A 16,222-nucleotide genomic window follows, 5' to 3' on the forward strand; every position below is an offset into this window, starting at 1 on the left:
ACCTACAAGATGAATTTCTTTTTTTTTCAATTCAACCAAAATGAGAAACAATAATAATTTTGGTACAACAATGATCAAAACCTAAACCTAAACCAAGATGTGGGTCTATTACCAACATATAAAAAATAAAAAAGCAAAATGAACTGCTTCCAGAAAAAAAAAAACTTTGTCCTTAATCCTACACTAATAGGCTAAAAAAGGTATCAATGATTTGCAAATTATGTCACTAGTGTTATCACATGTCAACTCTTTATCTACATAAGTAATAAAAGTGCCAAGGATTTGGTCGTTTTCCACGTGACTTTCGTCGTCCTCACGTGACGCTTTTTCCCGTTCATTCAGCGCATTGCGCGAGTTTAGGATATTAGGTTTTCTTCTAGCTCTAACCCTAAATCAGACCCAAGCTTTGAGGCGCCGCCTCTCATCTTTTACTCTTCATTTTCTTCTCTATTTTCTCACCTCTTCCCCTCAGACTCTCTCCGTTCCCATCCTTTTCCTCTCTTTCTCTCTCTTGCTTTCGCTCGTATTTATTCTTCACTCCACGACCTCTGAAAGCTTCAATAAAGCTTCAATAAAACCTCCAGACGATTGAAGATCAGCACAAGTGTAGATTAGTAGTTCATTTTGGAATCTCATTACTTGAGTCAATGTTATCGCTGATTTTGTTTCTCTTAACTTTTCCCGATGATTTCCCTTTTTCCCTTTGATTTTGCTTTTCTTGCTAGCTTGTGAAGGCCACCAATTTCTCATTTTCTCTTAAATGTGGCCTCAAACAACCCTTTCCATTTCAAACATGGGCGGCTCAACAAAACCCTAATCCACAGTAAACTCTCAACCTTCGCCCACCGCCGCTTTCTTCTTCTTTACAGACGCTTGTACATCAATAGTTAATTGTAATTTGTGTGTGAAATATGCAAGTTAAGGAGGGAAAAGGTAAGAAGAATCAGCAGTAATGGTGGTGCCTTTGCTTTCGAAGAAGACAGTAAAGAAGAGGGTCGAGAAGTTCAAGTGACCCTAGAGCGACCGAAAAATCTTCCGTCAAGGTATATCACCACCACAGTCCATAAGTATCGCTTCCCTCTATGTTCATATTTCTCTAATAATAATAACAACCCTAATTTCTACCTCCACCACCACCACCACCTAATCACACTTCTCATAACCCAGTCTTCCCGCTCCCTAGTCCCAATTGTCCGTTTGCAATTACCATCTAAGTAAAGACAACACCTTTTGCCAAATTTCCTTATCAGCTGCGCTGACCTCCGTCTCATCTTCCATCTCGAGGAGCTCGAAATTATGATTTCTTTTTTTAAAGGAAATGGAGGAGTAAGCTTAGTTAGACATGCTTCTAGAATGGTTTTCTCTTTTGGGGTGGGGCACAGAAAAGATAGAGAGTTTATTTATGTCCTTGACGATGTTTATAGTGATGACTTTTCGGTATTGAATTTTCTTGAGATAATTGTTTCTGCATTTTATGCCTAAAGTTGTCTGAGAAATTTTGAAAATACTTTTGTCATACACATATCATACACAGGCGTCTTGTTATACTCTTCTTCTCCTGTTTTATTTGTTTAATTATTCGTTTAAGTTTGGAACTCATCCTATTCATGTTTCTAGACTCCCCTTGTGATTCAATAAGGTCAATATCATCTTTTTTGTTTGAATTAGAGTAAATTGGTTTTTTGATTTGATTAATCCTGTCCAGGCCTGAAACGGATAGGGTTCGGCAAGAAAAGATATAAAGATTCGAAGAGTTTGTTGATTGCGACTTGAAGCCTAATCTTGTTCACGCTTTTGCTGAAAGGCATTTGTACTTTATTGCTTCACTTGTTTGTTCTTTTGTTGAATTATGTACTTCTTATTGATATTAAGTGTTCAATGGCGGTAGGCATATTAAGGTTGCTTTCCATGAATTTTTGATAGTTTGTGGAAATGGTATTTTAGTGCACGGTCAATGTTATTAGCAACTGGTAAAGGATACAATGTTCTTATTTTCTACTCTTTGCAAAAGCAACAGGAAACTAATTTCTGAAGCCTATCCTTACTAATCAGTTAGCTGCCTCATATTGAACTCACCCGCTTACAGTTGTTATTTGGAAAACCATCCCCTGTTACCACTTTATTGAGCTTATTACCATCAGCAGTGGGATTATATGAGTTAGAGAACTTACCTACTTTCTATTTAATATTTCAATATTAAGTTGCGAATTTAGAGACAGAATTTCTGTTATATGCCAAATTTCTAATATTCTGGGTTTATCTTTTGCAGGGACAAGGTATTTGAACAACAGAAAGTTTTGTATCCTTTTAAATTTTCTTGCATTTAGGTATTGATATTATTCACCTTCATTGCTCTGACTCTTACTTCTTTGCACAAGTTCACTTTGACCTGCAATGCTTCTTTACTTTTTTTTCTCTTAACTTCTTGTAGCTCTGATCGGAAAAGAAACATAGAGACGTTGGAGAAAAATAATATAACCAGTCCGAGGACGTTGGTCAATCTTGGTTCTGAAGTGTACATGCATGCTGATGTGTATGTCTCTTCATACCATATCAATGTCATTTTACTTGGTTGTTCATAGGATTAGTATACATTTGAAGTGTTTATCAAGATATGAAAGAATTCATTTCTCTTTTGTTTGAGGTGTGCTTGATTTATTATAACTCTGTATGACTGTGTCTGCCTATGCACTGAAAAAAAGAAAATATATGGTACCTTAGTTATTCTAAATATGTCTTCAACTATGGTGCATAAAGTGTTGTAGGTTCTTTGGGCTACGAGCTTGGGTTTTGGTAGTCTTAGTACCCGATGGAATCATGCCAGATTGATGTAGGATGCAAGAGAAGTGTTTTTTACTTGATGTGATGGTGCTTCCTATAAACAAATATGAGAGATAATTGCATAAACAAGGCAAAAACAATCAATTATGGGGACAAGATATTGGAATGATTTTGAGTAGTTGTCTTTGTGCTAGAATACCCACTGCCTTTTTTTTTCCTTGTAACTATTTGACTTTTTGTAATATTAGTTCACTAGAAATGAAACTTTTACTGTAAAAGGTAGTTTTGGATGAAGGATGTTGTAGACCTGAATGCAAGATGGAAGAAATTGGGCATTTTGAGCCAACAGAGGTGCAGCAACAAGACTTCATGCTCGGGTCAATATGTTTCTTTTTTAAATGAAAAAGTGCCAAATAGCCAAAATTTAGTCGTATTGTTACTTTGTTCATAAAGAGCCAAATGCTCAGGTTAAGATTGTTACCTTTGTTCATATTTGATCATATTGAATGCAGTTTCTTCAATGTATTGAGTACCTTTTTTTCCTGTTCTAGCCTCTCTATTTGCTATTACTTTACTTTGCTATGCTTTTTCTTTATTTTCATGAGTTATCTATGCATGCATAGTCCACATGGTTTCACCTTTTTGCCCCATTTTCCTTTCTTGATCCGTTTTCTCTTTCTTTTTGTTGTTAGATGGATATAAAGGCGTTGAGTATATTTGAGGTCCACAGTTCTTTGCTTCGACAGACTATCATCCAAGTCATTGAGGCCTCACATCTCAAAACTACTGATGCAGAATGTGCCACGAATTATTGAGGCCTGGCATCCCTTTTGTGTTGTCGTATTTTACTCTATAGTCCTTTTGCTTACTTAAAGTATATAGTAATGATTTCAGTAATATATTCAGTGTTAATGCCTCGGGGGTTCGAAATTAAAAAATTGTACTATTTTTTAGCCAATTGTACAGGTTGTATAGTGAATTTGAGTATTTGGTTTACCTTTTTTCCATTTGTGTGCGCTGTGAATTCTTTTTTTTTTTTTCCATTGTTTTGGCGGAAAGACTGACAATGTTACCTTTGTTCATGTTTGGTTGTATTGGATGCAGTTTCTTCAATATATTGAGTATTTTTTTTTGTTCTAGCCTCTCTATTTGCTATTACTTTACTTTTTCTGTGCTTTTTCCCTTTTTTTTCTGGCATTCTACATGCATATATAATCCACATGGTTTCATTGTACTTATGGTTCTTGTACTTATTAAGTTTTGATGTTTAGCAATAAAGTTAATGCTAACTTTGGTTACTTTGGTTACAAAAAAACACGTGACTGATATAACTTTTTAAGCTATCTTGAATTTTCATTATATCCTATCTAGAACTGTTCTATTGCACATTTAGCTCAAGTCTTGGCTATACTTTGCTTGCTATTTGGCTACTGAGGATATCGGCCTGAATAGCATTTTGGGTGGTGCATTTTTTTTTATCCAGTGTGATGGTTGGAATCATAAGCATTTCAATGAACCATCAAGGTAGAAAAATTGGCTCTTCAAGCCTTTCTTTCTTGCTTTTCTGCCTCTGTTGCCTTCTGATAATCATATATATATATAATAAAGTCGTATTCTCATTCTTATCCCTTCATGTTTTCTCTTTTCTACGTGACTTAACGAGACGGCAAGTAGTTTCCTACGTGGCTTACTCTTTTTTTGTTTGGATATATATCAATTCTTATTTCCTATAAGAATTCTTAATATTATATGATTTTTATTTCCTACCCAAAGTTATGTACTTTAAGCAACTTAAATCAAGATAAACCTATTTTTAATGTTCTTATCAATACCTCTTTATATCCTTATCAATTCTTATTTATTATGCCTACACTACATATAGCCTCTAATATATTGATTTCAAATATCAAATTCATGGTTAGGTATTTCCAATGCAAGCGGTTGGCACATTAAAGTATCGATTTTGGGTTTCCACTCCTCTTGATTATCAGATACATTTTCTTTCAATACATATATATATTTTTTTAAAAGGCATGTTGATCTTCAATTGTAAGAGTTTAGTAACATATCTTGAATTTTTTTTGTTTTATTTTCTATTTGTTTTATATGAAAACATAGGATTTAAACAAGTACTTTGATCGTTATTTTTGTAGGATTTAAACATATCTTGAGGTATGTTATAGGTGTTAACCTTTTTATCATTTTAATTACTACAACATCTACATAAACATAACTTTTAGAGTATGTGTATTTATATAAGTATATGTTAAAAGTCTTGGCGAGTGATGCAACCGGTAGTGTTTGGTTTGTTATATTTGATCAAAAGGCTGAAAGAATAATAGAACACAAACTTTCTTTTGTTCTTGAAGAATTTAAGAAGGTAAACTTATATCTAATTTTTTAAAATATTTTTAATAATAGTAGACAATCCGACACTTATCTCAGCTGTTGAATATTCTAACAAAAAAAAATCTATGATGCATTTCATTTTCAGGAAGGATTTAGCAATGAAATCGTATCATCAATTATAAATAAGATCACGTGGAAACCTTTTGTGTTCCAAATCAAGTTGAACAATTATAATCTGGAACATGGTAGTAATAGATTTATAGTGACTAGATGGTTCTACTGTGATTTCAGGAGAGAAACACATTTCATGCTTTCATAGGTAATGCGCAATAAATTTCTCTTATATTTCACATATTATATTTCACATAATATTTTTGCCTTTAATTTTGATAAATCATTATCAGATTGGTAGAACCGACAATCAATACCAACCTGAAGCATCTTCTTTCCAGATCCCAATTAGTATAACAGATGATTATAATTAACAACATTCCAATACACTTCATATGAATCATTCATCAAAGGGTTCAACAAAAACCACAAAAGAAGAGAATCTTCATAAAAAGATTTGCATGAGAAGGTAGATTTAATATACTATTTTACTTTCTTAAATTATAATCTTTACGTATTATTATACACAATCTTGAATGCGATAAATCATTTATTTTTTCATACTTAGTTATCCTGCTTTGCTATCATGCAGTGATAATGAAAAATCAATAAATGCTGATTTGCACGGACAAATCGAGAAGAATGTTCAAACAGAAGAAAAACAAAAACAAGTTTCTGAAGAGTAGAATATTATTTGATACTATTTACTGCACTTTTATTTATTTTTAAGTTTTTGAATGTTATGGTATTGTTGAATGTTATTTTTTTCTATTTTTTAATTATTATTCACTGAATTAGATATTCAAATTTATATTATAAGAATACGTTATATTACAATGCGCACATAGTAATATACTTAACACAAGTTATAATAGATTATACATTAAATTTGTATTTTATATCGACATTTTTATAAAATTGACTAAATAGTTTATTATTTTCCTACGATTCCCGTTCAACGAACGGGTACAAAACTAGTTATAATCATATAGACAAGATCAACTTGTGGGGTGCTCTTTCTTTCCTTGCTCTGTATTATATACTACATTGGCTCCATTTTTGCACCAGAAATGATTTTCCGAAATATGAAAGTTGGCAGTTGCCATTGACTAGAGGCTTTGTAAGAAACAGCCAAAAAGTATTAACAAAACTTCAGACTTGTGGAATACTTATACTAAAAAATATACTTTTCTACATAAATTGTTATTTTTATTACTTCAAAAGTGGGCAGGCCATTTTACATTTCTATCGCGCAAAGCGCGTTCATGCCTCCTAGTATGTGAAATGTATGAACAATGAACTAATGTCACATGTTAGTTATCCACATAGAAACTATATGACAAAAAAATTAATGTCAGGTGTCAGTTAACAACATAAGAGTAATGTTATATTGATTTTTTCTGTAATTAATTAACAACTCAATTATTGCCTTTAAAAAAACTCTATTATTACCTATCAATAGCCCTAGGGCTTATACATAAAGTTCATCTACTCATTGGTATATTATAAATTTTAGTTTTTTGACTAGTAAAAATATCTAAAATTTAGGTGTAAAAATGCATAAAATTATTAAAAATTAAAATCTTTATTCATATGAAATACTGTAATTAATAGATAACAAGTGCATAGCGCCTATTTATATATATATATATATATATATATATATATATATATAGAGGGAGACAGACGGATAAACAAGCAAACACACACGGGGGAGAGAGCGAGGGGGCCCTTTATTCATTAATTGATGCCTATTCTATAGATGGATAATAATGTATAAGAGTTGATTAGTGCTTGAGTTTTTTTTTTTTTTTTTCAATCGTCACTTTTTATCTATATCTTATTCTATCCTAATCTAATTAAGAGGGAGATTCAATTGGACCTATGAGGGCCGATGGGGACAGAACCACCATCGAACCAGACGAGTGCACTATGCACCCATCTGGATTTTTTTTTTGAAGAACCATATAGTGTGGCAAATTTACTTCAATCTGGTGTAGTGCTTGAGTTTGGTTAATCTTCTATCTGGTAGCCATTTTACTTCATTTCTAGCATGGAGTTGGGGTTATCTACAATCATAGGTGTGATTGCATAGAACAATTCATGGTGAGGGATGACAAATTTGAATTTGGATAATTGAAATTAGATATGAGGTACAATTTTCAAAAAGTGATAAATTTGTTGTGTTTTATATTTTATTTTGTTGCTTTACTATTTACATTCGTTGGGTTAGTATCTATATTTGGGCTTGTTTGGCAAGCAAGTTTTTGGTCAAGTTTATCAGCTACAAGTCTTTTAACAACTTTAACTATAGTAATATCAAAAAAGTTTCTCAAAATTTTTAAACTATACACTTCAAAATATCTAAAAATTTACACACTTCAAAATTTTTTCCCATAACTTCTACAGTAAGTTTTAGACAAACATAAAAAAAACTCATTTGACAGATGGAGCCTTTATTCTATCAATGTATCCATTGTACTGTACAGTCAAAATGTCAATTGTAGAAGCCATAAATCTCCAGCGAATAACCCACAATATAGCATGTACATTAATCAAGTAGTACCAATTATTGTATTGGTTTATTTGATAAAATTGTCTCCAATTTTCTTATGTACAAATATCAATTTTCGAATTAAGATATTGTCACCAAAAAAGAGTTTATCATGTTTTAATCACTTTATTAGCGTAATTGTTATAATTTTTTGGTACCCCATTTTTCATCCCCGTTAAAAAAAAAAAAAAGAATTCAGATTCATTTTTTCTCCCCCCTAAAAAAATATAGATAAGGTTTAACGGGCCAACAATTTTTGACGGCTTTTATATAGCCTTAGGCCGAAGCCCATTTTACTGAAAAGGATTATCCAGCCCAACCTGCAAATAATCCACAAATATCTTCTCCTCCTGAGATTCGGCTCCAGAGCGCCGACTCTAGGCGTCAAACGCGATTCTATATTTACTCCTGCAATCCAATACGGCCTTCCTTATATTCATTCCGACGGGACTTTATACGACCCTCTTGCCTTCATCATCTCGATCATAGCTCCGGGGTTCCAAATATTTCATCGAACCAGGTGAATCTCAAATTCCCTTCCGTACGTCCCTAGTCATGCTCCGACCTATTTTAATCTGAGTAGTTAGGTTTAAGTTTCACCTATATTGCACCAAAGCCCTCATCTGATTTATGTTAAATCAGTATCTCAGGAGTTGAGCTCAATTAAAGCTTAGATCTTTCTCCGGAATTTGTTGGTAGACTCCGGTGTATACCTGTAGTTATTGTTATTATTTTATTAATTTATTATTATTATTATTATTATTATTATTTTGCAAATAAGCTCTTTAAGATGTTTGCTTTTTTCTGAGTTATCTAAGAAGAACGGAAAAACGAAAAGTTTTCTAGTTTTTTTTTAGCACTTTACTGTTATTTGGATCCTCAGTTCTTAAGTACGAGTTTTTGTGGTGTTTAATTTAGTACTTTCTGTTATTGTTCTTTTACAGGCTTTAGGGGAGGGTGGAATTGAGGTTAGGGTTATAGATGGCGGCGTTAAAGGACCTTCTTCCGCCTGTAAAGTCGAGTGGGTCAACTCACTATGATCACTCGAATGATCCGTGGTTCAAGCAGAGGTATAGTGCAGCAGAGTCTGAGAAATCTGCAATAATTAAGGCAAATCCAGTTCCTCCTTATTTAAAAAGAACAGGCTTTAAACCATCCAAACTTGAGGATTTTGGTGATGGGGGGGCGTTCCCGGAAATTCATATCGCTCAATACCCTCTGGATATGGGGAGGAAAAGGGACTGGAAGCCAGGGTCGAAAACCTTGCCCATTACAGTTGATGAGCATGGGAATGTGAGGTATGATGCAATTGTGAGGCAGAATGAGAATGCTAAAAAGATTGTGTATTCACAACATACCGACCTTGTCCCCATGGTTGTCAAAGATGGTCAGGACGAGGAGGAGATGGACTTGGATGAGAAGCAGAAGGAGATTGATGAGACCACTCAGAGCACTAAGACTGCTCTTGAGAAGATTGTGAATGTGAGGTTGAGTGCGGCTCAGCCTAAAAATGTTCCTACACAATCTTCAGATTCTAAGTTTATCAAGTACAAGCCTTCACAGCAGTCAGCTGCCTTTAATTCTGGTGCAAAGGAGAGGATTATTAGGATGGTGGAGATGCCTGTGGACCCTTTGGAGCCACCCAAGTTTAAACATAAGCGGGTTCCAAAAGCATCTGGTTCTCCACCCGTTCCAGTAATGCACTCTCCACCTCGGCCTGTGACTGTGAAGGACCAGCAAGATTGGAAGATCCCACCTTGTATTTCAAACTGGAAGAACCCAAAAGGGTATACAATTCCTCTTGATAAGCGTCTGGCAGCTGATGGTAGGGGCCTTCAGGATGTTCAAATTAATGACAACTTTGCGAAGTTATCAGAGGCACTGTATGTTGCAGAACAGAAGGCCAGAGAGGCTGTAGCCATGAGGTCAAAGGTCCAAAAGGAAATGATGATGAAAGAGAAAGAAAAGAAAGAGATGGAATTGCGTGAGTTGGCTCGAAAGGCTAGATCTGAGAGAACTGGTACTGCAGCTCCTGCTGCTGCCAATATGCCTTCAGAGAGAGGTACTGATGATATGGTTACAGATTATGACCGTGTCAGGGATGCCCCAAGGGAGAAGGAGACAAAAGAGGAAAGAGAGGAGCGGTTGCAGAGGGAGAAAATTCGTGAAGAGCGTCGTAGAGAGAGGGAGAGGGAGCGTAGGTTGGAGTCGAAAGATGCTGCAATGGGGAAGAAGAGCAAGATTACAAGGGACAGAGACCGCGATATCAGTGAGAAAGTTGCTCTTGGAATGGCTACAACTGGGAGAGGGGGTGAAGTCATGTACGACCAGAGGTTGTTTAACCAGGAGAAAGGAATGGACTCTGGGTTTGCCACTGATGATTCATATAACATCTATGACAAGGGGCTTTTTACTGCGCAGCCTACCCTGTCTACTCTCTACAGGCCCAAAAAGGATGTTGACTCTGATACTTATGGAGGTGCGGATGAGCAGCTGGAGAAGATCATGAAGACTGAGCGCTTTAAACCTGACAAGACATTTGCAGGTACCTCAGAGAGGACTGGTCCTAGAGACAGGCCTGTTGAGTTTGAGAAAGAGGCTGAAGAAGCTGATCCGTTTGGTTTGGATCAATTCTTGACTGAAGTCAAGAAAGGTAAAAAAGCAATGGATAAAGTTGGCAGCAGTGGTACAATGAAAGCTAGTGCAGGATCAATGCGAGATGGCTTTGAAGGATCTGGTAGAACTCGTATTGCCTTTGATAAAGGGCGTTGAGTTGTTTCTACTGGAGATTCCTGGAGTTGTTGAATTGATCGGTGTTTCTTTATGTAAATTGACTTGTTCTTCGAGGGGGAGTTTTGAGGAGTTGTTGCTGTTCAGCAAGGTGTTTGGCAACTCATTGATGGCAAAGTCCATCGTACCATTTGAGAATTTTTTAATTTAGTTTTTTGTTTGCCTTTGATGCTGTATGATATTACTCCTCTAGCATGGCTAATGTTTTTATTTACCGTGGCGTCTTCTTGTTTCAATTTCAATCTCACGGAAATTAATGGGAAAGGGTGCAAGTGCTGCCCGTGCTTGACGTTTACTCGATGTTTGATTTGTGCCGAAAAGAACATACCTGATGTTTACTTGATTTTTGATCTTTGCTAAAAAAGAACATATTTTCTGGTTGTTTAAAGGAGGGAGGTGTGGCTGGGTTACACATCTGACTTTCATGAAGAATGATCTGCCAAATTCGTATACCTGATGCGTGCATTCTAAACATTTCCAACTATTGCTTGCTTCGGTAATACAACACTCTCCAAGCGGGTTCTCGATACATATTTTACGGAAGATAGTAGCATGCATTACAGTGAACTTTTCTCATGCTACGTGAGATGCTTGTAAATTTTGTAAGCTCCTCGTGTGTAATGGGGCAGCTACTTGGAGCACACTGCATGTAATCATCAACGTTCCGGCTCCAGCAGCTTACAGCCTATGAAAGTGAATTATTGAATGTTTGCAGAGCTTGCTTACTCTACATCGCTCTCTTCCTGTCACAGTAGCCTGTGGCAGGAAAAAGATGAAACAAATTTTGCTCGTGATGCTAAAGAATTAAGCCCTGCAAATGTGCTGAGAATTTCTCAAGAAACACGGACGTACTGGGCGTCCAGCAGTTGGACTTTGTGCGGTGCTTTCCCAAAACAGAGGCCGCGTGCTCTTTTTTTTTTGGCAGGAGTTATTATGCCTGCTGTCTGGCTTGTAATTCATAATTTGAGCTAAGAACCCGTTTCTAAGTTTTTTCCGGTCAAAGCAAGAAAGAAAAGTGCGAGGGTCAAAGCCACGTATTGTATGTTCGCACTCCGAACTCACTTCGTTAACTCCAATGTTTACATGCCTGCACAACCCGTTCTCTTACAAAAACGAGAAAAGGTACAAGGAAACCCTTCCTCGCTCTTATTGTTGAACTGAGGAAAAAAAAAAAAAAACTTTGTCAGAAGACCAGCTGTTTAACAATGCAAGGTTGCTCCCAAAGTAGACCCGAATTTTCTCGTATAAAAGCAGCCTTCTATGTACTGTTACTGCTGGAGCGCGGAGAATGAATAGGCTCTGAGGCAAAGTTCACGGCTGAATCATGTATATGATTTTGGCCATCAGCACTGTCAAACAATAAACCCTCGCCTACCTAAAGCTCTACCCAAACAACTCAGAATCAATTTGCTGAATATTGCGGAAGATCTCCTTCAAGGTAACAATGTAATTGGGAGAGTTCACCTGCCAGTGTCACAGAATTACAAACTTATGTTCATAAAATAGCAGAAAATAAAAAAAAAAATCAAAACTCACAGAAAATTCTCAAAGATACACGAGACAAGATAGCAGTAATAAAAAAAAAAAAAACTAAATCATCTCTCTCAGCATATTTGTCTGGCATTAGTAAAGTGCAGTTTAGAAATTATCCTAAAGTCATTTCAACAGTGAGAATACTTCCATTGCAAATCACTAGAATCAAGACATCATCAAAAAGAGAAAAAAGAACGTGTATTAAATTTCTTTTAATCAGGATAAATGACATAAAAGACCTTCTTTACATATGGAAAACAACTAGATATACATAAATTACAAAGAAAAATCTGTATTGGCACCACTAGAAATGGTGTGTGGATGACAAATAAGTGACTAGATCATATAAAAAGGAGCTAAAACTCTAAAGGGAAAACACCCCCACCCGCCCCCCCCCCCCCCCCCCCAAAAAAAATAAAGTAAAAAAAAAAAAACTTCAACAATGAAAGCTAGATGGTTGAAAATTCATGTCACAAGTTACTTGTAACCACAAATTTCTCAAAAGCTGCATATACTGCAGAGATACCAAGATAATTTGAGGATCATGAACTGATTATTGATCAGCAAAATTCACAGATGACTAACAATGAACATAATGATATTCTTAAGAAGGCAGATGCAATGAACAGAAATTACTCCAATATATAATGAAGATCACACAAATTAACACCAGAATAAACATGGGTGGACAAAAACAAATTCCCTGTTACTTTTCACTAGATAGTGCCTGCCTCAACATCACATTTTTTTAGCTGACTACAACAGATACTCAAAAGAATTGTGAAGAAACCTACAAAAATCCTAGGCAGCTACCACATTCTCAAGAACCTTAACATTAAAAAAAAATATAAAAAAATTCCTACTCATTCATGGTCAAATGGAAAGGGTAGGCATATCTGGCTTAATATGTGGAAAGAAAATGTCAGATTAATCACTCAAAAAATGGCTACTTAAACAGAATTATGCATCTGACAGTGTAGATGTCACTAACTAATTTACAGACAGGGCATATACTTACACATGGATTGCGCTCAAGGTAGATGGTGGTCAGCGTGTCTCTGGAACCTGCAACTGCCTCCGCTATACCATCTAATGAAGTTATGTTGTTGTCATTAAGCCATAAATCTTCTAATCTGCAATTAAAGAACCAAATTGAAGATTATAACAGCCGAAATGAGATATGAGATGAGTTGCTAACATGGTTGCAGACATTCATACCGTGTCAGTTTCTCGATGTCACTAATTTCTGTAAGCTTATTTGATGAGACATCCAAGACCCGAAGATTTGCTAATGTTGATAGGCCTTCCATTTTTGAAATACCATTGTGGCTCAAGTACAATTCCTCCAAAGCAACACATTCCTTCAAATCAAGGAAAAGAAAACAGTTAGCAATTGGTTTTATTGCTCGTGAATCAGTTTATTTCCATATAAACTAAAAAAAATTGACCTTCAAACTTCAGAATGAACAAATACAAGTACCTCAAATCCTGTCATTGAAGTTAAACGGTTGCTTTGCAGGCTAATCTTCTTAATGCATTTTAACCCGCATAAGTTAACAGTTTTAATGCGATTACGACCAAGCCATAACTCTTGCAAGTTGATTAGGTTTTGCAGATTCTCCATCACCTGAAAACCAAAGAAGGCACTTTATATACATAGACAAACCAAAACAAACCACTTGGTGTAAGATAACATTTCTGTGTAGCCAAAGAATTCAAATAGTTAAACATGTTCGTGATTGATTTTTTAGATTATTTGAGTTTTTAACCGAAAATTATCTCAAACAATTAGTTGCATAATTTTCTGTCCTCTCTTTACAAAAGCTGTTATGTTGCTTTTAGTGTTCCATCAAGAAAGGAATATCTAACCCTCAAGTTGTTGGATCCAAGTTCAAGAATTTGCAGCGCGTGAAAATGGTCAATCTCTTCCATCTTCGTAACTTCATTTTTGGACACATAGAGTTCTCTAAGTGTGGTGGAAACCTTGGATAACCCCTGAAGTGTTGGAATCTCGTTGAAAGAAACATCAAATACTAAAAGCTTCTTGAAAATGCTGACATCAGGAACTTTCTTCAATTGGTTGTCTCTTAGAACAAGCTCCTATAAAACAAATTAAATGCCTTAGTTAGACATGTCTTTAACAAACCAAACCAACCCCCAGAGAGAGAGAGAGAGAGACAGACACAAAATCTAGAGCAGGATAGGCATGTAGTACATGGTCTCTGAGAAACACACTTAAAGATATAGTAGATAGCATTTCAAGCTTTAAAATCAGTCACGTTCATTTTGGCCATAAAATGGAAGGGAGAGAGCTATCCAATCCCATATATTACCTTAAGATTGTGAAGGAATTATTCAAATCAAACATATTAAACTTGGATTCTGATAAAGAAGAATAAGCAAGCAGATGCATATATGTGACTTTATGTACAGCAATGGACAGATCTTGAATTGTTTCAAATTAGTTATGAGAGTGCTTACTGCATCACCAAAGCAATTTTAGTAGAAGTGAGATAAAAATGACTTAATGATGATACATCCTCCTTTGCGTGCTATGATCATCGTAAAAATGATAAAAGCAAATAGAATTTCCATGATGGAGAATACATAAGACAAAACCCAAGACTAAAGCATCCAAGTGCTGAAATTATATGCTAAACCCTTCCCTGGATTTATTCAGCTGCCCAAAAGTTCTAGCAAGATGACACCATAAACACGAAAGCTTTAATATGAACAACAACAGAAACAACCACCAAGGAAGATAAAAGTAAACCCTCGTATTGGAGTTAAGAATGAAAAGGAAATTCAAACCACAGCCCACAAAATAGTTAATATCGTGTAATGGAATACATAACGAATGAGAACGAAACTAAATGCCAAGTAATATACATTCAATCTAAATATTTTAATTAAAGCCGTTCTAACTTAATCAGCCATAGCAAAGCTATATTTGCTAAGCATAAATTCTTGTATATTCTTGATGGCAAAACCAGTTTCACACCATTTTTCTACCTAAACTTTAACCATCAAAATAAGTTTTTGGAGCGTCCCACTGGGATCCTAAAACTCATTCAAAGTATCCCTTTGCATTTCAACTTCACCTTTTCTTATGAACGGGAAATTAAAATAAACAGGTGAAGATTAATAGAGAACCAAAAACCCGCGAATCGTTAGGCTAATTCAGCCCAACCATCCATTTAATTCAGACAAAAAAGATTAATAGCTCGGCTAAATTAATCAGGCTGATGAAAAAGAACAATACTTCGAGGTCAGCAATGAGGTGCGAGGTGGCAAGGGGCTCGACGCCGGAGTCGTCAAAAAGGTTCTGGCGAAGAGAGAGCTTCTTGAGGTTGGAGAGTTGGGCAATACGGGGGTCCAGCTTGGACAAACGGTTGGCGGTTAAGTCTAACTCGGTGAGACTCGGAGGGAGGTCGACTGAGTCGAGATCACGGAGCTGGTAGCTGGTGAGATCGAGTACTGTCGGGTTCTCACCCCCGTCGGCCATCGGAGAGTCCATTGGATTAAGATTCAAAGATTAAATACGACGCCGGAGAAAGCAAGGGGGATGGCGCCGAGAATAATAGAACATCAATGAAAAAATGTATAGAAGTTTCTGCCTTTCAGGAGGGATGGCTTTAGCAGGATTTAGGAGCTGGCCAGGTCGCCAACAGGAAAAATAATCTGTTCTTTACGGATAAAAGAGCTCATGCTGGTTAGCGGAAGAAATCGCGCTGATTTTCGAGCACGACTTCTGGTTTCTGCATAACTTTGAATTCAATTTATACTTTTATTTTGGTGGAGAGCGGAGAAAGAGATAATTTACAACTTGATGCCCAATTTGCCTTGATTTTTGTAAAAGTTTTCCACCCAGTTCAGAATTTTATTGGACTTGTTTTCCTACTGGCACCATCAAATTATTTCTTTCTTTTTTTTCTACTTTGGTATTTGTGAGGATACATTTTTTTTTTTCGATAAATTTTCAAGAAATTCTGGATTAAAATGTAAGACAACGGATTTGATCCTTTATCCTACACTCAATAAATGCTTTAAGACTCTCTGATGGGTTCTGAGGATACATGCATTGCCCCGTTTTATTCAATTGTG

General features: G+C 35.8%; 2 protein-coding genes and 1 long non-coding RNA gene across 6 annotated transcripts; 2 read left to right on the top strand and 1 right to left on the bottom strand.

Moving 5' to 3' along the window:
- Positions 1-383: 383 nt before the first annotated feature.
- LOC140009445 (uncharacterized) lies at positions 384-3,920 on the top strand. 3 transcript variants are annotated; one of them, XR_011816868.1, is made up of 5 exons: positions 384-1,043; positions 1,706-1,810; positions 2,270-2,299; positions 2,432-2,533; positions 3,474-3,920. It is a non-coding gene; the product is annotated as an uncharacterized lncRNA (long non-coding RNA). The 3 variants fall into 3 exon arrangements; XR_011816866.1 differs by having other exon boundaries at positions 1,706-1,804; XR_011816867.1 differs by lacking the exon at positions 1,706-1,810.
- A 4,240-nt stretch (positions 3,921-8,160) lies between these two features.
- Positions 8,161-10,885, top strand: LOC113695724 (SNW/SKI-interacting protein A). 2 transcript variants are annotated; one of them, XM_027214860.2, is made up of 2 exons: positions 8,161-8,315; positions 8,740-10,885. In XM_027214860.2, exon 2 carries the CDS (start codon positions 8,777-8,779, stop codon positions 10,565-10,567), a length of 1,791 nt encoding a protein of 596 aa, XP_027070661.1. In that variant the 5' UTR covers positions 8,161-8,315; positions 8,740-8,776; the 3' UTR covers positions 10,568-10,885. The 2 variants fall into 2 exon arrangements, with proteins under 2 accessions (XP_027070661.1, XP_071911030.1); XM_072054929.1 differs by having other exon boundaries at positions 8,197-8,336; positions 8,740-10,742.
- A 737-nt stretch (positions 10,886-11,622) lies between these two features.
- Positions 11,623-15,787, bottom strand: LOC113694984 (protein phosphatase 1 regulatory inhibitor subunit PPP1R7 homolog). The gene is made up of 6 exons (XM_027213927.2): positions 15,381-15,787; positions 13,988-14,218; positions 13,599-13,745; positions 13,337-13,479; positions 13,137-13,251; positions 11,623-12,049 (listed from the first exon to the last, which is right to left on the bottom strand). The coding sequence occupies exons 1-6, from the start codon at positions 15,633-15,635 to the stop codon at positions 11,969-11,971; spliced, it is 972 nt and encodes a 323-aa protein (XP_027069728.1). The 5' UTR covers positions 15,636-15,787; the 3' UTR covers positions 11,623-11,968.
- Between the last annotated feature and the right edge of the window lie 435 nt (positions 15,788-16,222).

Source organism: Coffea arabica, chromosome 6e, assembly GCF_036785885.1.
Source record: "Coffea arabica cultivar ET-39 chromosome 6e, Coffea Arabica ET-39 HiFi, whole genome shotgun sequence".
NCBI classification, from domain to species: domain Eukaryota; kingdom Viridiplantae; phylum Streptophyta; class Magnoliopsida; order Gentianales; family Rubiaceae; genus Coffea; species Coffea arabica.

Bases quoted from the DNA above. Each gene is read 5' to 3' on its own strand.
- LOC113695724 (XM_027214860.2), top strand. From the start codon at position 8,777: ATGGCGGCGTTAAAGGACCTTCTTCCGCCTGTAAAGTCGAGTGGGTCA.
- LOC113694984 (XM_027213927.2), bottom strand. From the start codon at position 15,635: ATGGACTCTCCGATGGCCGACGGGGGTGAGAACCCGACAGTACTCGAT. The intron at 13,746-13,987 runs GTTAGATATTCC...TTTGGTTTTCAG, and splicing joins TTGGATCCAACAACTTGAGG to GTGATGGAGAATCTGCAAAA. The intron at 13,480-13,598 runs GTACTTGTATTT...CTTGATTTGAAG, and splicing joins CTTCAATGACAGGATTTGAG to GAATGTGTTGCTTTGGAGGA.